The following is a 23,543-nucleotide window of genomic DNA, read 5'->3' as shown; positions in this document are numbered from 1 at the left end:
ATAGTGCAGGATGAAAGGTTGGGGAGAGACCCTCCTGTATAAGCAACCGCCTCTGGTTTATCCCTCAGAAGATGTCACCGAAACGCTCACTGTCCTCGGGTTTATTAGACCAACAACAATGAGCCGGCCCTGCTGCTTTAAGGGAGATTATCAGTGCTGCGATCGATCGCAAGGAACTGGAACAAAAGTTCTAGATTTTGTACCCGGTTATGTATATATGAATGATGGTTTGTGTGCATTGCTTTCCACTGTAATGGAATCAGAATGTACCAACCAAATGGCTGTGTAATGGGAGATAAGACTTTATTGTCGGGTATGTCAGGTACCATGATTCCGATGGTTGTAGTGTGAGTGTTAACATGATAGCGCTGGTGTTGATGGGACAGATTGATGGGCTACTCTCATGTCAACAGATGTTCCCTTGCCTAGCATGTGGCATTTCACTCAGTACATCTTGGAGAAAACCCAGCTTTTGGAAGAATGCCTGTTGCAGGATCTATTGTCTGTTGAGAAGTCTCAATTAATCTCTGGGTCACACAGCAGATTAGCATGTTTGTGATACTACATGTACACATGAATGGTAGCAATTTACCGGGCACTGACATTGTCGATTTCAGGTTTGTAAACATGTACTAGTGGTGTATGTAGATTTTTCAGCTTACCTTCAGTTGCTAACATCACTGCTCAGCCTCTTCTTGAGGACCAACGTGGTCAGAACCAATCTTATTTACAAGTCTATAACAAAAATGTATTAGACTTCTCATTTGCTTAAAATTTGTATGTTTTCAGGATGGCCGCCTTGCACCAGGCAGCGTTGGTCGGAAACGTGGAGATTCTCCAAGCTCTTCTTGAGAGCGGAGCATCAGTCGATGTCAAGGACAACAAGGGTGAGTCCATCGCTTATCATGTGTTGTTTTGTTTTGTTATCCTGTATTGTTTTCTCTAAATGGTGCTACACATGTCCCACGAGCAGCTAACCTGATCAGTAATGTTTTGACACATTCGATATCTTTTTGGCTCACCGTAGGGGAGTCTGTCCGTGGAAGCCTAAAATGTGTGAGATCTCTCTCATGAGAGACTCGTTTTCAATAACATTTTTGTTGTATGTTCTCCTAGCAAGGATACATCACATATCGTACGGGTTTTTGATTTGACCCAATTTTTTAAGGTCACAGAGGTCAAATGGCGCAAATTGTCCATTTGAGTGTAACTATGGCACGTTTCTTAACTGATAATGCTATGAACTTGAAATTTAGTACACATGACTCCCTACGTCGTATAACCTTTGACCACGAATTTTGGTCTGATCTGATTCTCGACTTGGCCACCAGGAGGACAAAAAAGGGTAAAAAGTGCAATATCTCCCTTATTAGTGACTTGTTTTCGATTATATTTTTATGGTAGGTACTCCAAGCAACGATACAACACATGTCATACCGACTTTTGTTTAACCTATATACTGTACATGTAGCATGTTTCTTAACCAGGATGAATTCCAAACCATCAAATATCTATGCGGTGAGCACAATGGCCCCTGGCCGTTTCATTAGGTTTTATACCGGCTTGAGAGCATTCGCAGCTTGCAATGCACAGATGACATTATGATCATCCAGAGATGCTATGGATAATGGTAAAACAATATTTGGAATTTACGAAGTATTGCACAGGTTCTATCCTTGTGGGATAGATGGCAATACTCATGCCCAACATGTGATTTCAATGTTGGTTGGCGAATATGGCTATTCAACCATTGTTTCACCAATCTAAGGGGCTGTAGCAAAACTTAAGTGAAGCCAATAGAAACCAAATATTTTAGTTTCTCCTCCAACCCCTTCCCCCTCAGAAACTAGTAAAAAAATTATGATTTTTGGCTTCACTTTCCATTGCTTTGTGTTGCACCTTCTATGACCTTTGGCATTTTGTGACATACTCCAAGGCGGGATCTTAATCTACTGGAGGGCAAGTGGTTTAACCGGGGGTTCTGGTAGTAACAGACTACCAAGGAAAAGTAGGAGGCCAGAAAACACTTCAGGAAGGGTCAGAGATATATACCCATAAAAACCTTTTTTTTTGGTGGAGGCATATTAAGAACTGCATTTTCCATTGGTCTGTTTTAAGCAGACCCCCTGACTCCCAGAGAGTAGGTTTGATAAACTTCATGCGGCATCATATTTTTTTGGTGAGCTTGAGTCAACCTTGATAATTATCAATATGCATGTATATACTGGGTCCAATTGTTGAGCACTATGATAATCCATGCAACAATTCTATGACTGCAAATCATATTTTTTATGCCTCAATGAAAAAATGGTGGAATCTGTCAACACATTCCACTGTGTCCAGAAATTAAATGCTTTTTGTTCTCAGCCACTAAAAGCTTTCCTCTGTCCAATGGTTTCATTTGGTTCATTTGTTATGATAAGTGTCAATTTAGACATGAGTCTGCAGTCTACCAAAGATGCTTCCCTAACCACTGAATTAAGTTAATATGTATGAGGAAAGCCTGGCTATCAAACATGGTCATGGTCATGTATTTGGGTTCTAGTCCCATAGCTTACTTTTTTCATGGGGCAAAACGCCTCTTTTGTCCTCTGTCGGTCATGTGAAATTTGGCCCAAATATACTCCTTTTTTTTGCGACACTTGGGGAATTTGCCTGCCCCATCTAGCTACGGTTTTACTTGAACCACTGCATAACTGTAGAAAATGAGGTTTTAATTTAGGAAAGCTCAACTTTCCTTTCCTTCTTGAATCATCTTCAGTTCTGCTCTTGGTGGCACTGACAACACAACAGGAATAACTAATGTATTCAGCTTGGTCTAAAAACCTTTCCTATTTCTATAAGTTTTCACAATCTTTTTGAGTCTCTATTCACAAAATCAGCCTATCAATCTTCCCGATAGATGAATCTTTCCAGTGGGATATCTTATCTGCAACTTATGGTCAACTTGTTCATAATTTTTGATAGCTAACGCAATGTTTAGTCTGACGCCAACTGAAAATGAGCAAATTTGTCAACTTTTAGCTTCACGAACATTTCCCGATTAACATGATGCTTCACATGGTGATCTGAAGTAAAGAGAATTCATGATGAGTTTGATGTCGATTGACTTCTGTGAAGAAAGTGATTCAGCCCTACCAATGCTTGGAAGGAGTAGTAATGGCTGTAATGGTAGCCTCTAATGAATAAAGTATGCATCGGGTCAGGTTTAATCACATCGTTAGCAAGCAATGACTAAGAAAGATAACTTTTTTGCACAGTTTCGCGTTTGAAATCATGTTAACATTTGAAATTGTTATCAGATGCTGCAGGTGCTATCAGTATGTCCCTTCAGAATAACGAACTGTGACTTAAATATTGCCTGTTGCATCTGTAACTTACCAGTTAGAGAGAGAAATAAACTATTGAGTACTTCAGTGATAAATGATTGCTGTATTTAATTGGTATCTTCCGTCCTCTTTGCTGTTGATATTAAAGGGACAACTTGGGCATGAGATATGTTAGTTTTTGATACAAAAATGGCTTCCAGCAGGACCGTGACATCACCAGACAGGGTCATTGAAAAATCGTTGGAACTGCAATAAACAGTGCACTAAGCCATAGGCCTGCCTGAATTTCACAAGCCATGTCCAAAACTGCCTGGTAAAACTGCAGAAAATCATTATTAGAGATCAACATTGGTGTAATACCACAAGTGGCGGCGCATGGTGTCAGGCAGGGGTAATCCCCTCCTGGCTAATTAAATCCCACCCCCAAGTTGCCCCTTTAATGATAGCCTGCCAATTGTCAACATGATGCCATGGACCAATTAAATGAATGTATGGATTTGAGGCAATTTATATCCTTGTGGTCTTGCGTCCTCATACAGTGGGTACATTGACAATATACTGTGTCAATGTGTTTAAGCCGTCGAAAGGGCACCTGACTTACTTTTTGTATGATAGGCATTTGCATTAAAGATGTGCCTCTTCTGGCTTCGACATACTGGCACTGTATTTCATGGAAGTTTTATCCAAAGTACGTGACTACAGTATATTAATAAAGGCTTGGAGAAGCTGTCATGCGTATGCATGCATCCCTGCAATTTTAAGCTAACAGAACCTTCAAATGTTTGCAGTCAATGTTCAGTGAGTGATGGGATTGTTGTGTGCAAAGTTTTTAAAAAGTCAGCTGGGCTGTAGCCCGAGCTGAGAACGGCTCATCTGGCCAGAACTTATCCTGGTGTCCGTAGAGCGACTAGGATATGTAGGAGTCCCACTGGATAGGATGCTGGTCTGTCACAGGTTAACTTCCCAGGCAAGCCTGGTATCCATTTTAGTCGTGGGTGGAGAGAAGCGATTGGGGTTCAGTGCCCTGTCCAAGAACACAAAGATGAAACAGTGCTGATGTGTCCGAGTGTCGAACCTACCACCTCCTGGTTAAAAGCCTGGCGCTCTAACCACTGGTATTGCTTTGGATGCTGCTGAAAGGTATGATGAGACGCAGACATTTTCCGTTCTCTGTTTTGAAGGTTGTTCATTTCAGGTGCTTTTGAAATGTAGCTTAAGTAATACTGGTTGGCTGATGAAGGAAATACTCCTCTTCTACAGGTATTTTATGTGTTTAACTCTCCGATTTGAGAGTCGGGAAAGGTATCGTGAGTGGGTATTGTGTAAAAAGCAGGCATATATTCTTCTCAATTTGTGAGCTTTGTTATGGAGAGTTGATGTCTGTTTCTTGCATTCTCCTGAAGGTGAAGTTAAGAAACGAGGAGAGGTCTGCAGGTTTTTCGTGCTTCTTTTGCGTTTCACGTTAATGGAGAGTTTTAACTGTTGAGGTATCCCCCTGAGTCTATTAGGTTGTGAATACTATGCCTAGGCTTGCATCTTTGAGTAGGTGCTTGCTATCTCTAGTGGCTTCGTGAGATTAAAGGGTATCAAAGGAATTCACAAAGTGGGATTGGATTTAACTCACCTGTGGATACCATAAATTGGATATGAAAGTAATGTAAGTACACAACTTTGACCTAAGACTTGGGCCAATTATTTTCAGCCAGCTTGAATAACTGAATTGAAACCATTATGCTGAAATGATTGCTTTAAGAAATCATACGGCATTTACTGCCACCGAGAGATAATTCCTTCATGAAGTTGAGAAGGAACCTTTAAATCATTGTCACCTACCTATAAATGTCAGCTACTGGAAGTCTACTCAATTAGCTAGCTTTGGAAAAAGTCCCCAAGCAGTCACAAAAACCCTAGTTGAAATGGTACATTAGGACACGGGTTGATGGATTGTATCAGAACCTATCAGTCCTAAAAAATGGCTTTTAGATTCCCTACTCAAATTATGATTATTCCAAAATTAATACAGATGACGGTTGGGATATCAAAATGATACCAAATGAAAGAGGAAAATTTGATGAAAAATTGTGTTTTTAATGAAAATGCATTTTTGGGCTTTGTCATCGTTTTCACATCAATCCGAGCAAGTATACATTAATCCAGACTTGATCGGAGTTATTTCATTTTGGACACACTGTGTAATAATAATTTGTTGGTGCAGCAAACTGCTTTGGGGCTTGAAAACACTTTGCTGGACATTGATGCTGTTGCACATGACTGTCCTCCCGAGGTTCAATAATTTCGCTGTCAAGCCCAACTTATTAGTAGTCTGGCCCATTCTCCAATAAAGTGAATTACAATTTGTAATATCACAACCAAGATCTTGGTACTTCGTTGATGATTTATGCCATTGGAGAGTTGACTCATGCTCCCAGCATGGGGATATCATAATGTATGCTATCTGACCATAGATCAGTGTACTTTCCAATGAAAGTGCTGTTGGAGAATATCATCAGTCTGGTGGTGGACTGTTTGCTCTCTGGCCACTTGTAACAACAGGTTCCTGGATTCAGAGCTTGTGCAAATCTAATTTCTCTTCGATCAAAGTCATATTTCTTGTTAGATATTCTGAGTACAATGTACGGTGAAAGCAACAATTTAATATACCGCCCAATTCGTCCGAGATATTATCAGAGAGTGAAAGATGGAATTGATCAGTTCTGTAGCTTCACACATCAGGCAGTGGTGTGCAGGATGTCTATGACCGGGACACTTGTGGCTCGAATGCTCAATCAATGAGGTGCTGTCAGTTTTGATGCACTTTATAACTTGTAGCAGGAACATCGTGAACTCAACAGGTTTCTTTCAACAAGAAAACTGACAGATTCCTACTTCAGTGTCGACTGGATTTCAGGAGTGTGTTTGTACTTTTCGTCTGCAGCGTAAAGGCTCCACATTTTTATATTGAATTCTGTTTCTGCTGGATATTTGTCATTTAAGTGGAGTGTGATTTGTTGTTGGATGCTACAACTGACTGTTGATATAGCATTGTTGCTGTACAACTGGGGTTTTTTTCGAACAAATACGAGAGTGGAAACATTTGTAAAGATATTTAAGCAACTTAAGGCTACTTTGAATAAAACGTAATGATAATATTTTATCTGTATGAATCTGGGATTTCTTTGGCCAGTTCACTTCAAAACATTGTTCCATTCTCATGGGATAGTCTTGGGCTGCAGTAAGGGACATCTTCGTGGTCTGTTTTTCATTTGATTGGACACCAAATACCAATGTGAGTATAGGCATCCCTTTCCTTGACCAGATTCACCTTTTAAGATATGTAGAATGCCTGGTTGTTAGAAAGCGTGTGTCAGCCCACAGCTACACATTGACAGGTTTTTTACTGCACATTAATGTACATTGTGATTGTAATTGTACAGAAAGTGACATGTTAGCATGATGTTTTGAGCTAATCCGCTTTCACAAAATGGCAAGCCGCAATTGTCAATTTGTGAAACCAATGCCTCTCAGACTTTCTTTACACCAGTACCCCTTTATTTTTGAAAAATCCTTTTCCAATGTTTCAAATCAATTATGGTGCATTTGCCTATAACATTAAGTTGTACATTTTGGCCCCTCAAGTTTATGACTGTACCTTAGCAAAAACAAATGTAAGGCTTATGAAAATAAAGGTGTTTCCAGGTTTATGGGTTTCTTGGTTGCATTTGGCGTGGATGAATGGATGAGTTAGACGTCTACAGGCAATGTCCCTCAATACATTATATTGATTGCTGTCTGGAGAAAGAAAATTGTCTCCAAGGGGCTCCAACTGGGGATTAATAATGTCTGCGGCCTGTGTTTATTGTGACAGTCGTTTACCATACTCTTTGATGGAATGGGATTTGATGGAAATGAGCTGTACATGAAGATTTGGTTAATATTTGAGTCTTAGGCCGGGTTTAAATACATGTAGGGGTTCACGTTGTCACTGTTCATATTTTACTTTTCACGAGTTAACTGACTTTGGCTTAAGGAATTGATACTGAAATGGAGGTATTTGTTGTCTAAACAAAACTGCTAGGGTGGAGCTAAACCGCGAGAGTGGAGCGGCCTTGACCATCTTTGTATGTAAGTAGATCAATCAAGGGAATGGGCAGCTTTTTACTTCATTATGTTAATTGTTCTTCTGGTTAACTCTTCGAGTGCCCATCGATTTTCACGATTTGCCCCTAGTGCTGATGAGCGGGAATACACTCGGGAAGCACATCTGGGGAATCTCCTTCATCGACGATCGTGATCTTTGTGATATTCAGTGACAGGAGGACCTCAATAATCTTCTTCTCCAGTTCAATCTTGCCTAGTTCTGGTCGAGGGAAACCATCGCAAGCTTGTTTTTTCCGTGAATGAATGAATGAATGAATGAATGAAATATAAGTTCTTGGCTCTTTAGTGTCCCAAAGCACTTTACATTCATTCCCAGCCTAATCCAGTAATCATTCCCAGGCCTGATCCAGAAATCAATCTGTAGAAACCAAGGACAGGATGGATGACTTGGATGGATTGAGTCTTTTGCTTGCCTAAACGGTCAAACATTGTACAAAGAATCTTTGTGACTCTTTTGTAGGATGTAGAAGTAATGTGGCATACCCAAGGTCAAACTAAACGGGTATAAAATCCATGTTGTTCATACTTTGTATCTTGACAAACAATACTACATGTATGCCTCCCCTCTGAGACAATGCCAGTGCGTGGCATAATATACCATTAGAATTCAGATTTGCTGTCGTGGAAAAAACTTCGACTGAAAAAAATGGGAATGCCGAATCTGTCGCTACAATTTTTTTAAACAAAACAATTATGGAATTCCTCACAGTATTCATTTGTTGATTGCTAACTTATTCATTAAGCATTTCAGGCATCAGACTTGCCATAATTATGATGATGGAACCTCGAGAGCTCCCATTATTCTAACCTAATTTCATTGATAGATCATTGAGACGAAATTCATTACATACCACCATCATCAGTTCAGAGAGTCCGCTATTTTTTGCATCCATTCCTCCCGACTGCACGCTTGTGGTTGTTCATCATAACTACATTATATTCAATCATTCTGTTGTTTCTCTATAGATACACTTCCCCAATGCATCAGTGCCATGTTTTCAGCCAAAATTGTGAAATAACAAAGTGGCTCTAAATGGTGTGGAATCCACAATGCCAGGTTTTCTCAGTGACAGACACCAATGTGATGTTTCATCGCCATGAGAAACTGAAGAATGCATATTGCTTGGTGTATTGGCCACTTGGCACTTCTCGTGAGTATGGCCTGCAATTAGTCCCCCTCCTTCTCCATGTATGTGGATATTACATGAACAATAATTGACTGTTAACCATGTCCATTTTATGAAAAGAAGTTTGCACCATAATAACCATTGCAGATTTCTTGGAACCTATCCTTTCTTGTGCAAATCTTCTGTCACTACCGTCTGGGAAACCTCATAGCCTAGAGGAGCCTCATAGCCTAGTGGTTAACACTGCTGGCTACCACGCAATAGGGCCCGGGTTCGATCCCAGGGAGAACCCAGAATTGTATTTCTGGATGAACTGGCATGGCATTCAAGGAACTGAAATTCCTGTCCATTCACAACACCTTCTACGTATGAAATACTCGAGGGTCTGTCGGTTGAGACTAAAAGCCGTGGTCCCAACTGTACCTGAGTGTCTATGCCAGGGCAAGTAAAAGATCCCACATAGGTGGACAGTAGCCTATAGTGGACTCCAGACCTCTGGCAACATTCCAATAGGGTTACGACGCCTGTAATGATATGATGATGATGACTACATACATGACATGTAAACACTTCCAGTTTTTCAGCTGGAAATCTGAAAAGATATCCAGACAGGGCAGAAAAGGGCACATCTTAAAAAGGCAGGGTAGAGCACCCTGCTGTAAAAGGAAATGCGTACCATGTACCAACTTGTGAAAAAAAGGTAGGGTGCTGCGAAGAACACTGTTATGGGTCAGAACTGATAATATATTTCTGAAAAATTGAAATAATAAAGTGAGCTGTTCATGCATTTCTGAAAATGCCAATAACGAATAGTCTTTGGCTACCAAACAGAATCCATCATATCATGATAACAGAATGCAACCATCGTCTTTCTGTTTGCCGTTTACATCTTCCTCCTCCAGCGGGTAAGCGTTAGATTCACAGTCCACCAACCAATATTTCAACTTGATGGAATTCTAGTCCCAATGTTTGATCGTCTGCTTCGGTTCATTGCTTGTGATATTTCAAACGATACCACTTATTCTTTGGAAGTTGAGTATGTACACAAGAATGAGTAGACAAAGGCTTCGGGTATTTGGTGGTGATATTTCATCAGTGATGGAAGGTTATCATTATTGGTTGCTTTCTTTTGAATTTGATCATGTTGCTTGCGTGTTTTGATCGAGGCAGACAAACTTTGTGTGGGTTTTCATTCCATCATCAAGACCGTTATATACTGTGAAAAGCATTGCAAGTATCCCAGAATGTAATGTACAATGTGTAATATATGCAATAAGATCACAAGGAAAACAAATATGATTCTTTGCATACATGTATGTCCATTGCAAAAATATTTCCTTGAAGATTTCCCAAGCCTGCCAGTTTTGCAATGGAGCACAAGATCAATCTCTTTGCTGTAGTTTTATGATATCAGTCTGAGTTATTCGGTAGGCCCTTATCTAGGTTTTCTACTTGAACAGGGCTTTCCCTGATGATATCTCGTATGATGCCTTGGCATGCATGAAGCTGATAACCTGTCCATTCTTGCTTGGTTGATAGTTAGGTTTAGTTAGGTCTCATTCGAAGGCTGAGACAATCAAAGTAAAGTTGCTTGCCCAAGATCGCAGGCAGTGTGATTGCAATCTCCGGTAATCTATACTATAATGCGCGTTGTGGCCGCTAAATAGGAGGCGATTTTTGTTTCAAAATTGGGCCTCGGAAATGCGTCGAATTCTTGCAACTTTTGGCTTCGTAGGTGTGGATCATAAGTAAGAGTGTCACTGAGGGTGTCATACGTCGAATATCTTGGTGGTTTTGGAATAAATAACAACTTTGTGGAGATGACATCAACTGGAGAGCTCCAAGTAATCTCTTCGCCGAGAAGTCCATCAGTAATCTCTCTGCATTATTACCGTCACGAAAATTGCCGAGCCACCTCCCACTTCTGTGATCAACCAATCAGATGTCCTGTTCAAATGGTCACTTCCATGCGCGCATCATCCACCAATCAAAATCGACGTCACTGACGCCAGCATGCAAGATGGCGTCGCCCATCTCTGAACATGCTGAAGGAAAAATGCTGCTTTTCCACCTCGAGACAGCCATTTATTCACAAATAGCTCATCTTAGGACACAATGTACCCAACGGGAGACAAGATTTACGCACACACCGGTAACTTAAACCATCCTGGCGCTAATCGCTGGCTGATATCAAGTACATCACCAGTCTGCACCATCTTGGTTTTCCGAGAATTGGTTTAGCATTGTGGACGCCTGTACATCATGTACATGGTCACATAGTTCCGTTTTCAAGAAGTATTACACTCATGAAAAAAAGTGTTACTCACAAACCAGCACCCCATTTACACCAAACCCACAACATACCAGCACCCACATAATCCAATTTTTATACCTCGAACAGCCCGTGCCTCGGGAATATGCTAGTGGTTATTAAACGAAAAGTTTTTCATGGGCCTGCATATCATCATTTCTAGTTTTAGAAATTTGTTAAGAATCTCACAAATTGTTTGATACGTGCAAAAAACATGTAAGTGATGGCAAGTTGTTTCGGTTTGATGAAATCTGATGAAGAGGATTAACCGTCTCAGTGTCATCCTCAGCCTAGAGTTAAGCACCAACTTGATATGATATGAGCATTATTTTGTGATGCTGATTTGGACAATTTGGTGGGAGGTCATCTATTCTGTTCCTAATCCAGACATCTTGTACTTGCCATGCAGTGTGTTTTTGCTTCTTTGTATCACTGTAAACATATGGTAGTGTTGTTAGCTAGAAGAATATTCATTATCTGCAGCATGTGATAAACAATGTTTCTGACTTGGTTTCCCAAGAATCACGCATATTGCTTGTTTCAAGCAAAAATCAAAGTGGGAGACATTCATATACATACATTGTACATTATTGATTCATGGTCAAACATGGTGTACATTGTACATGCTAACTTGGGCGATTGTTGCCTATCTTGTGGGATCAGTCTGTCTGATGCTAGTTTGTTATGCTAGGATCTGGGGATCTCAATATTGATTGGTGTCAATTTGAACCAACCGATGTGTGGTATGAAGGAAGCTCTCTGAAAAACATTAGGGATCTTGCTGGCATTAATCCACACCAGACAAGACAAACCAGTGAAAATGACCACAAAAGGGCCAGAAAAATTTTACGTTCTTTAAGTTGTTAAAGGAAATATTGTAAGATGAAAACCTACCCGAGGCAAAATATTAGTCGCTGGAAGCAGCCTTTAAACCAATAGATGGGACACCCTGGTGATATCTAGGGTCATTTTTCCAAAATTCATAGTCAATTCCAATGATTTTTTAAATAGGGAAGAGACAGCTTATAATTTATTGTGACTCTTTTCAAGTGCTTCTGGGAAGAACAAACAAACAAATAAATGAAATAAAAGTAAGTCTAATATACTAGTTCCAATAGAATTGTTGCTCATATGCACTGGACATAAAGGCTGTTCAAAAAGGGATCGTGAGAGCTGGTATAATGGATGGTGGATAGACCCATTTCAGTGTAGTATGAAGTGCTGTATCGGGCCACAGAATCTTTGTGTTTCAAACATGGTCTATCTGGAGCAATGCAGTTCTTCATGAACTGTTGAGTTTGTGAGTCTGCTTAGCAAGTATTCACCAACCTGTTAATGTAAACACTCGTGGTTGATAGGAACAGCAGGATGGAAGAAAAAACATATCAAGCCACTCTTTCTGTTGGTCCTACCAGAACTCAACTGGTTTACCTTAGAATAGATTAGTTGCACTTAGTGGTTATTTTAGAAGGTACTGCGTAGGCATACCCCATGCATAAGATTGAGAGTAGAAGAGTTACACTACGAGATCTTGGCAATTGCAAAATCTTGCCCTTGGCTTAAAAGTAATTATAAAAGTAAAAGTAAAATGCAAGTTACTTCAGGGCCAGATTTAACTTTTTAGTTGCACATGATCACTTTTTGTTATTTCACCCTTAAATCGGCATTAAAAAGTAGGCAGTATCTAGTTCCCTCGGCATTGGCATTGTACGGAACAGTTCGCTGTCCCGATTCATGACCTATACTGGAAACCGATATATTTTTTCCAGCGTTATATTTTTGCAAATGCACTACCAAACATGAACTTGTCAGATGCAAAGCAAATGCATTAATCATAACGGCAGCATTCACACTATTTTTAGTCTACTGCTGAAGTGAGAATACATGTAAGCTACATGTAACTTTTAGCTTTACAACATTTCTTAGGTTACTGTATGCAATGTGGCCACACACAAATGACTGATGATATCGACAGGCTTTCATAACTATCGATAAAAAACCTTAACAATATCATTATTCACTGCCAAATTGTTCTAGTTCTGATATTCCAATCCAGGACATAATCTACCTTTGATATGATTTCGTGATTGGCCATCATTACATAAATTATCAATCATAATTTGAAATCTAGTAAAGTTTGTATGTCCTCAGCTCCAATTATTGCGACTCGGAAATGGTAGACATCATCATCATCATCATCAATGACGCTTTTATCTCTTTAAATACCGGTTCTGCACCCACTATTTCTTGGTTCTGGTACTGAAATTGAAGGAAGTTTTGTCTTCAGTTTGAATTATTGGAACATCATCCTCATCATCAATAACACTTTTGTCTGTTTAGATATCGCATCCTCTATTTCTCGGTTCAGGTGTTGCCAAACTGCAGTCATGATTGCCAGTTTTGATAGGTTATTTTTGCAGATTTTTGGTTTAAGTTCAGATCTAATTGGATTGAGCCACATGAGCCGTGGTCTCCCGCAAAGATTCTTTAACAGAATTGCAGCGTCTGTTTATAGCGCTCGTCATGCTTGGGGAGCTCCGGAAAGTCCCATCAGGTGCCTGAGTAGACATTCCACAGAGGAGACGATATTGCTGCTCATCATTCATGCTCAGTTGCTGGTCCTGCCTTGCCACTGGCAGCAGAGGCACCTAAATTGCCATTCTTCTTGTGTCTTGTCATCTCTGCTGACATTCATGTTCAGGCTGATTAGAGCGTGCCACCAGCCATCATCCCCTTGTCAACAAACTGACATTCTCCAACATGAAAAATACCATCGATTGAGGGCATTAGTTTGTCAGTGGTGTAGACATGCATTTCCTTGTATTTGCCGGTGAGGCACAGTAAAGTGCACATCAATTGCAGTAGTATCATGTTCCTTTCTCTGCAAAGGAGGGACTGGAACAATGAATTTAACCCTATTCATGGTTATGCAGCATTGGGTTGGCATTGTACTATCAAAGTCTTACAATGTTTTTGCACTTCGAATATATTAGAACCTTGCTGAGTAAGGAGGGTGTCGTGTTAAATTCTGCTGCAGTAAAAGAGAAGGCATTTCCTTCATCTGAGATTTTGGTGGCTTAATCGATAGTGCGGAATCTAGATAATGTGGAATGGCGTAATCAACCTCGTCCCTCAATAATGATAAGGTAAAATACATGGTCAAGAGAGCTCATCTTGCCGTGTTGTCTACTAGATCGCCCAGGAATGTTCACTTCACTACAAGATAGGTTTCCTGTATTTTGCACATCATTGGCATGTGAGACAAGGTGCTTTATTGTTGTAGAAATTTTGTGTGCTAACATTTCCCATGCTGTAACCTTGGGCCTTTTTACTCAGACAGGGGGAATGAATTTTAGAATGGAACAAAAAGTCTCCAGAGTTCGAAGTTAAGCAACGTTCAGTGAGGTCATCAATTGGATGGGTGACTGGCGACCTTCGGCAGCAGAGCCTGCAACTCTGGATTGTAGTTCGGTACAGAGACGTTAGGTGTCGCTAAGTGACTAAAGGATGAGACATCTTTGTCCGAATGGGGAGATGATAACCCCAGTCATATGGCACGGCTTAACCTGCTGGCCATGGAGGAAAGAGGAATTCCTTAATGGCCTCTAATCGTGGTTCCATTGTCTTCAGTTTTGGAAGTTAAGCAACGCTGAACGCAGTCATCAATTGGATGGCAGACCGGTGCAGTATGTTAACTTTTTCCCTGCAAGGTTCTCCAAAATTCTCACAGTTGCACCAGTCCATTTTCTATCACATATCAAACATGTTAACCTTTTGAATCCCGGGATCCCAAGGTGGTCACGTGGCTGCGAAAATTGGGTCTGACTTTCACGATGTATAACACCCGCATACCACTGCAAAAGTCGGGTACCGAGGCGCGATCTACCCAGGCATGCTCTAACTGACCCTACTGTACATCAAACATGCTAAAACAAGCAATAAACTAGCGTCCAAGCTCAAGGGAACAAAAATATCACTGAAACTGACCTGTCGGTCGTTGGGAAAAACGTTATTTCAAAATGACCGACTGGTCGGTTACCGGGCTTCAAGAGGTTAAGAACAAAGTGACAACCAATTTGACAAACACGATTGTTTATGCACCACTTTTATTGACAGCTATTGACAGGACAGACAATAAGATGTAAACAATAGAGTTGGCACTGCAACATCATCTGTCAGTTGTCTTATCTAACCGAGGACTTCTGTGAGTTGTTCCTTGATGTTGTCTGCCAATGCCGCGCCTTGTTCCCTGAAGAATTTTAGGGCCTGTTCCTTGGCATGCGTGGAGAGTTCCTTGGCATGGGTCTTGATCAGCTGTGGAAGGTATTGTACAAGGATTAGACATTTCCAACAGAACATGCTAGAGGAGACTGCATTTTCACATGAGTTTTTAATTCAGTTTTGGGTTCTGTCACATCACTATTATTAACATTAATTATTATTATCTAAATCATTTTATAGTGCTTAACGTTAAAATAAACTTCTAAGCGCTGCACAATATATTAAAACATGCATGCATTCAATAAGTTAGTACACAATATGATTATGAAATTTCGTAATGTAAAAGTACCTTTGTTATATAAATATATAAATTTTTTAAGAAATATTTCTTAAAAAATATAGGTTTTATATTATATTATATTATATGATTGATAGCAAAAATTAATAAACAAAAAAATAGTATGAATCCTACGCTGTAATACATCTATATGCTTTCCACGAATTTCTGGAAATCCATCTTTCCTGAATTCAGGAAATATATCTTCCCAAAAAATAGGCATATAGCCTTTTGATTTTATGTAGTTCAGAAGTAGCTGTGGATATAAGGCTTGTGGCAGGTATTGAATCGTGATGGTCGCGGGTCCTTGTAATTAATGGATACCGATACCACAGGCATCGTAAGGCTGCCAACTATCATTAAATTATAATATTCTATATTAAGTCACATGATAATGAATGTGATTAATTTTTAGATTAATTCAGGTTTTTTTCATTCATTTAAAAAAGAATTTTTTTGTCCCGTAACCCGTTTTAAATATGGAGAAACATAGGTGCCGGGACACATACATGTAGCTACCTGGAAACCTAGGTACTTGGTCTTGGGACATATAATGTAGGTACTAGGAAACATAGGTATTACCCCGACGTGGATGAGGACTCTCACGTTAAATTGACTTCAACTTTTAGTCCACTTTGGAATCCTGAGACATGAAAACTATCCACTGCCAAAACAATTCATGAACAAGGCCTTTTTAACAATATCCCACAGTATATAGATCGAATACCATTTCTATATAGAAGCCTATATAATTCTAGGTTTACATTTCCTCGTAAACCAGGGTACAGCAACCAGTATAGGTTCAGTAGCGGCAGTTTTTCATCATGTAATGAAGAATTGTGTTTTACCTCAAGTGCCATATCTTTCAACTCCACGAGGTCTGGCTTTACTTTTTCATAGACATCACTCAAGAAGTCCTTGGCAAAATCTGCGAATGAACTAAACTTTTCCGAAACCCAGTCTTTTACACTATTCCAGAGGCCGCTTAAGTCCCTGAGGGCCTTCTGATGGACTCTGTCTTCCATTGTGTCAAAGGCTCTCTTGACGTTCATGATGGCGGCTGTAACAAGTTCAAGTTATATATATAAACTGTTTCCCTGTCCACCCACAATAAGCAATGCTTGAAACAAGAACAACATGATGGAGTAGAGATAATTCTGGATAAAGTAAAAGGGAATTTTGCAGAACCAGCTCTTGGCCTAATTTTTACCTTTTCTCCGTCCAGGAAATAGTTTTTTCTTATAACCTGTTGCAAGATTGCCCTGTTATACATGTAGCTAGATTCCATCTGCTGAACTTGTGATCAGGCAGCGTTCTTTTCAGAGCAATGTCAAATTAATGACTTGGGACCCTTATTTTCATCCCACCTTAGTTACCAACAAGAAGCCTGGGGGAAAATAAAGGGGAATTGTATTGAATTTGCAAAATTCTCTTTAACATCGCATCACAACTTTTGCTAATCATGGTCAAAATGCATTCTGAATAGATCTGAGTTCACAGTGAACCTACAGTTCGTCACAACTTATTACAACTTCAGAGTTAATTTCTTCAAGACTTAAAAGTCTAAAAAAATTGAGCTTGATTGTTTAACTTCCAGTTGTGTGAATATGCACTGAATATATATTTCAACAATGCATGAACAAAAAGCAGCTTACCATCAGTGTCAACACTCCTTCTGCGGTCAGTAAGAACCTGAAAAATTTGATTGATGAAAATTGACCAATTATACTCCATTTCACAAAAAAATAATGGTGCTTTCAAAACAAACCCAAAATGGCCAGGAAGAGTTGACAATACATGTACAGCATGTACAGTGGAACCTCTCTTAACGGACACGTCTCTATCAAGGACAATAATTTTCGTCTCAAATTGCTTGTTTCTATTCAATTTGACCTCTCTAATCAGGACACCTGTCAAATAAGGGCAGCACTTGTCAGTCCCGCGGGTGTCCTTAGTAGAGAGGTTCTACTGTATATCACTTTAAAAGACTCATTCTTGGTAATCCTTTGTCCAACTCTGGCAAGGTCAATAATTTTAGAGAACTAACAAGTTTCAGATGAAGTGTAACATTTTGTTAAAGTATTTCATATTCTGCACGAAAACCCTAAAAATCAGGATGCTGTTTTTTGTGAAATGGAGTAAAGCAAAGTATGAATATAATGGAGTGTGAAATGGAGAATAGCACAGTAGGTGTGAAGTGGAGTATAGCAAAGTATGTATATGATGAGGTGTGAAATGGAGTATAGCAGAGTATGTATATGATGAAGTTTGGTACTTGCCTCCCTAACCTGTCTGAAGTTCTCCTTTAGAGTTTCATCAAAAGCTCTCACCAAGCTTCTCTTATACCTGTCAAAGACAAACAATTTCAATCAGTTTCGTTGTGGCTGATGTTATTTGAATGCAAGGAAACAGGCAGAAGACAAAGGCTCAGTTGGGACTGCATTCAGCGATTCATGTTGGGAGCATCAATTGTGGTGCCTAGTTTGCTGAGGAGAGATAAATTTCAATAATGCAGGCCAAAATCGTGATTGCTGTCTGGACAACCACACTCTGGTGGGAGTTGGTCTCTTTGTCTCTCCCCAAGGATGATGACGAATAGACAGCCCCAATATTTACCGTCATATAATAACAGCTTTGGTGCATTGCTATGGAGACCAAAGAACTTTGATAAGGATCTACTGAAATGTTATTTCATTCCCAGGACTTTCCCTCCTGGGGTCCAATATCCCTTCCCCACTGATGTACGGTACACATAGGAAAAAAATACACCTTTTTAACCTTAGAGTTACCAACTCTAAGCTTTAACTCAACAAACAAGGAAAACTGACAGAAGAGTCTTACTCATTTAGTGCATTTTCCACTTCGGGGTTGCCATCTGCCAAGGATCTTATCTTCTGCTCCATGCCATTGTTTAATTTGGCAGTCAGGGTTGAGCGGCGGAATCGATAGAATTCTGAATTGAAATAAAAGAAAGGACAAGTCAGATTCATTTCATGCAGCATCATGGAATAGACATCTGGAAGTTATATGTATCCCAGAGCGAGGAAAAACCCTAGATTAAGAAGAAAAGAAAAAATGTGTTGTTATTATGTCCAATACTGCAATTAAGGCCAGTTTGGTGTTCCAACATGTCTTTGAGGCAAAGCCAAAGTTGTGTTTTTTTCGATGAATCCTGGCTTAAATTTGTCAGCTGAGTGTCAGGTACATGGAGCTCTAGTATTAAAAAAGTTGGATTGATTTCAGTACCTCTACAAACTCCTGACGTATTTGACTCATCCAAAAGCAGTTGTTAAACTTAAAGGGTCAGTTGTTACTAGTAGAGAACCTTTGGGACTGACAAGTGTTGTCCTTAAAGGTAGGTTCTACTGTACCTTTAACCACTACAAAATTGCATGCAGGGACAAAATGAAAATAACTGATGGGTTCAGTACGCTACATGCACAAGTCACGCATGGCGTTTCTAAAACTGTCTAATATGATCTTTTATATGAGATTACTTACCATTTGGGATGGCGTTTGCAGCAGCTATCCCGAGGACAACCAGAACAACACAGAAATTCATCCTGGAAATGAAATCATAGAATATGATATTACGGTTTTGAAAACAATATATTTTTAAGATAGTTTATCAATTGTAGTTGCCTCTCAACCAAGTTACCATAAATTCAGCTCTGTGCCATCCCTCATGTGGACTTGTATCAAGTCTCTGCTAGAGGACATCTGCACATTGTCAACCAAATTGGAAATTGAAACTGACTTCTGCACTTCGTTTATAGTAGGCCTTTCACCATAAATAGATAAGTCAATAAATGGAATACGGTACTCTAGTGTCCAACTTTGGATTAGTTTCTCTTTATGTTATTACTAAGAACGCATCCCCTTGGTGAAACTAAGGGTAAGCCATTCTATGATATGTCATATCATAGAGTAAGATTTATAGTAAAAGGAAGTTCAACAAAATATATTTTCTTTAAATTTTGTACCAATTATTGCAAAGGAAAGACAGTATTTATTTTACTCACATGGAAATGTAGCTTGATTCTCAACTGGAGGACACCGACCGATGACTGTTACAGAAGAGGACAGAGACTTCAATAAATACCCAGAGTGGACGGCTAGGCCACCTGCTCATTTCCTCAGAGTTATTTACCCTCAAGTCGTAAATTAACCTTCGGTGACACGAAACAGAGACCAAGACGTCTGTTTTGATTAAATTTCTATCCATACAATATTTGATCCCATTTGATAAAAAGCATATTTACATTTGCACCTGCCCAAATATTGACCAATGTGATTAAAGTCAGGTGTCACTTGCTTCACCCAGGTCCGTCTCAACATTTTTTGCCTCATCCAGCGACGAGTTCAACTCATCCAGCAACCAGTATTGAGTCATATTCAGACTCCTTCTAGTTTAAAACAGAAACAACATAACTTTTTAAAGTAATATTTTTTTCAAAATCAGTTCATAAAGGCCTTCGCCGTTCGTTGAATATAAGAAATTTGTCGCTGAATTTCAACATTTCAAATTGTGAAAATAAGCCTACCGATTTGATATAAATTTCAATGATGCCGTTGTGTAGATAGATGAATACTATAAATATCAAGTATCAGCAAATTCATATTCATATTCAGGATAACTGCACTACAGCATTGTGTATATGACTGCATTTTTTTCCTGGACCACCAGTAATTACGATCGGTGTACTACCCCTTTAATGCCACATTGAGTCATGAGTGATGAGTATTGTGTTTTATGACTCATTCTGAGTTGGAACAACTTTACTGATGTACACCACCTGGGTACCTTGATCCTTCATTATCTTGCTCTGGAATAGGTAGCAATGAGAATGTATCCCCCCCCCCCCCCCCCCCCAGTGTACAGCCCCACCTATAACCGCCAAGACAATCAAGAATTCCTTTATAGCTCGTGGTTGGTGCGGATGCCCTGAATTATGTGCCATGTACTAACGGTTTCAGCCCTCGGGTGCCCAATAACTGCATTTTGGCATTATTCCAAAATTAATTTTCAGATCCTCCCTTGTTTCCAAGATTGCTCTAGGTGGCCCTTAAGGAAATTTCGGTATCTGCTAAAATTTCTACCAATGAATGTAATATTAAATTATTATATGTTATTTTGGGGCTCAGATTTGTTTTAAAAATACTTGATTCGTTTAGTTTGGCTTCTTTCATTTGGCTCGTTTCAACATTTACATACTGCGAATTCATCTTGAACTCTGTCAAAGTTGCCTTTGTTGGCTGATTGGATTATTTGACTTGCCAAAAGATGTGTCGTCTATTTGCAAAACCTTATTTGATGAATGATGGAATAATGTAATTGAAAAATGTTTGAATTGTTATTGGGCCCAGAATTGAATGTCAATTTTGACTTGTATCTTACAGTCCGGGAGCTGAGCGACTTTATTTAACATGGAAGCTATAAATGATTTGAATGCGTTGAGGGATAGAGTACGCCTACCTGACCATAGAAACCCCATTCTTAAGTTTTTCCAGTGGTGGGTGTAGGAGATAGAGGGGTTCAAATTTTTTTTGTTAATTGGTTCATCATTGGACCAAGAATGGGAGCTCTGTACAGGAGCACAAGCATCAATGTACACGTAAATCTTGAACGGTTGGATTCAGACCCTATAAATGTATTACTAACAGAGAGAAACATGGTGCCTCTGAGTGTGATAAGCATGTTTTAAAAAGCCTCCTTTTGATATGTTATGGGAAGTGACATTTTAAATTGATTTCTATGGAAATCAAGGCAAAATACATAAAAAAGTCCTTTCCAAACACACTGCCACTTAAAAATAAATCAACACATGCTTATCTCATTCAGAGGTAGAAAAGCTTCGCAAAGAAAATGTAGTTACAGTTTACTCTTTTCCTCAAGCAACAGTGGCAATCAACAGCTGACTCAAGATTCTGAAACGCCACAGACATACATGTAGAAAGAATGCAGATTGTTTGTGGAGGAAGAAAAACAATGTCGATTGCAGTTGTTTAGTTTTGTAAGATAATGTTCCTCAATTTGATCTGCTGTTGGATCAGAAAAATATGTCCTGGTGACCTGTGTTGAACTACCATGAGGCCAGGAGAGGTGTTCAGTTTATAAATGCACATAATGATCAAGGCAATCTATACCAATAATTACCCTAAATGAGGGGAGTGCTACATGTTTGTTAGGCATGCTGTATAGCAATGTTTATGCATATTTAGCATAATTTCAGTCATCTCTTGTGTAACAGCAACGAATTATTTCTCCCCCAGTTGGTAAGTGTTAATAGTTATCTGGTGCGGTAACATTTAAAATTGTTATTCCTCCAAAACAGGTTGATGTTTTTGGCTCACCATTAGGGGAGTCTATACGATAGCCCTGTGTCGTCGTCGTCGTCCGTATCCTGTGTGGCACGTTTCTTAACCGCTTGTGCTATGAACTTGAAACTTTGTACACATGACCCCCTTGGTCAGAGGTACTCTGACACTGAATTTCGGTCCGGTCTGGTTCATGACTTGGCCACCAGGGGGCTAAAACTTAAAACATAAAAAGTGTGATATGTCTCTTGTTAATGATCCGTTTTCAATAAAAATTTTATGATAGGTACTCCTAGCAAGGATACATCACATATCATACGGGTTTTTGATTTGATCTACTTTTCAAGGTCACAGAGGTCAAATGGTGTAAATTGGCCGTTAGGATGTAACGATGGCATGTTTCTAAACTGCAATGACTATTGATCCCAAATTTAGTACACATTTACCCCTTAGTCAGGTGATCTCAGGGACCGAAGTTTGGTCCAATATGATTCACCACTTGACCACCAGGGGGCAAAATCCAAAAACCTTAAAAATGTGATTATTCCTTAACTTCTTGCCCGATTGCCACCAATTTGATATCATGGGTACATCTAACCACCATACAGTATATGTCACACAGGTTTTTAATTTGACCTTCTTGTCAAGGTCACAGAGGTCAAATGGCGTAAATTGGCCGTCAGGCCGTAACTATGGCACGTTTCTTAACTGCAATGACTATTGATCACAAATTAAGTACACATGTACCCCTTGGTCAGGTGATCTTAGGTACTGAAGTTTGGTGCGATCTGATTTGCCGTTTGGCCTCCAGGGAGGGGGCCAAATCCTAAATTCTTCAAAATGCCATTATTCTTAGTAATTACTTGCCCGATTGGCACCAATTTTATATCATAGGTACATCTAATTCTAACAACCATTCAATGTGTCACCCGGGTCTTCTTTGATTTGACCTACTTTTCAAGGTCACAGAGGTCGAATGTACTGTAAATTGGCCATTTTGGGGAAATTGTAATTGCTTGGACCTACATCAAACCTAACACTACATGACACAATACCATGATCTTTATCCATCTTTCCTCCACATGAGGTGAGCACAATGGCCCTGGCCATTTTTATAAGATGTCACTAAAATCTCTGTGTTATTTTCATTTTGGGGGAATTTAGTCTGAAATTTAGACTGTTAAGTGAAGCTGTTTGAGTGTAGGGTGAAGGAGGCCATTCACACTAGGTTTGTCAGCTCCACTCTGGATTGGGACATAAAATGATACAACCTTCCAATTCTTGAATCGCAAATACCAATTTTACCAATACCCAGTTACAAAATTTCTGCAACAACCACAGAATTAGTTTCAGGCCAAGCTACCAGTTGACTGTATTTTGATGCAGAAAATTGAATCAGTCTTGTGCTTTGTCTCTTCCACGAAAAGTCACAACTGAAATGGATAGAAATTGGACATGACATGACATGACATTCACCCAGTCTAATGGGAACAGACATGTGAGCCATAGATTCATCAGATCTAACCAAAAGATGAGAAGATCCAAATTGACAGCCTTTTCCATCATGTTCTAATGCGCTAGAGAATATTGCCAAGATCTGGACCGGACTCGAGTCATACCAATGTAACGATGTTGATTACTCTGGCGGTACATCTCAAGTGAGCTCAGCTGGACATGGAAGGGCTGCCGAATCACTACCAAGATGATGTGGAGTGTCATTTTCAAACCTTGTTGATTTCAAC

The 23,543-nt window shown here is 39.6% G+C and overlaps 2 protein-coding genes across 12 annotated transcripts in view; one reads left to right on the top strand and one right to left on the bottom strand.

The window, feature by feature from the left end:
• Positions 1–23,543, top strand: part of LOC135488774 (caskin-2-like) — a 172,037-nt gene that overhangs the window by 56,293 nt on the left and 92,201 nt on the right. For 9 of the 11 annotated variants that reach the window (XM_064773679.1, XM_064773600.1, XM_064773650.1 and 6 more), the window contains one exon: positions 790–887. In XM_064773679.1, the coding sequence (XP_064629749.1) occupies positions 790–887 (98 nt within the window). Of the gene's footprint in view, positions 1–789; positions 888–4,834; positions 4,987–6,234; positions 6,616–23,543 lie in introns of those variants that run through there. The other 2 variants (XM_064773659.1, XM_064773669.1) reach the window with 2 other exon arrangements.
• The window catches only part of LOC135488805 (uncharacterized), a 51,052-nt gene continuing 42,523 nt past the window's right edge, over positions 15,015–23,543 (bottom strand). Inside the window, exons 2-8 of the mRNA XM_064773693.1 lie at positions 19,506–19,526; positions 18,985–19,046; positions 18,325–18,436; positions 17,763–17,829; positions 17,139–17,175; positions 16,332–16,543; positions 15,015–15,239 (exon numbers count right to left, since the gene is read on the bottom strand). Of these exons, the coding sequence (XP_064629763.1) occupies positions 15,114–15,239; positions 16,332–16,543; positions 17,139–17,175; positions 17,763–17,829; positions 18,325–18,436; positions 18,985–19,046; positions 19,506–19,507 (618 nt within the window). The 5' untranslated portion in view covers positions 19,508–19,526 and the 3' untranslated portion in view covers positions 15,015–15,113. The remainder of the gene's footprint in view (positions 15,240–16,331; positions 16,544–17,138; positions 17,176–17,762; positions 17,830–18,324; positions 18,437–18,984; positions 19,047–19,505; positions 19,527–23,543) is intronic.

Source organism: Lineus longissimus, chromosome 1, assembly GCF_910592395.1.
Source record: "Lineus longissimus chromosome 1, tnLinLong1.2, whole genome shotgun sequence".
Lineage (NCBI taxonomy): Eukaryota > Metazoa > Nemertea > Pilidiophora > Heteronemertea > Lineidae > Lineus > Lineus longissimus.
This window is presented reverse-complemented; position numbering and strand designations above follow the sequence as displayed.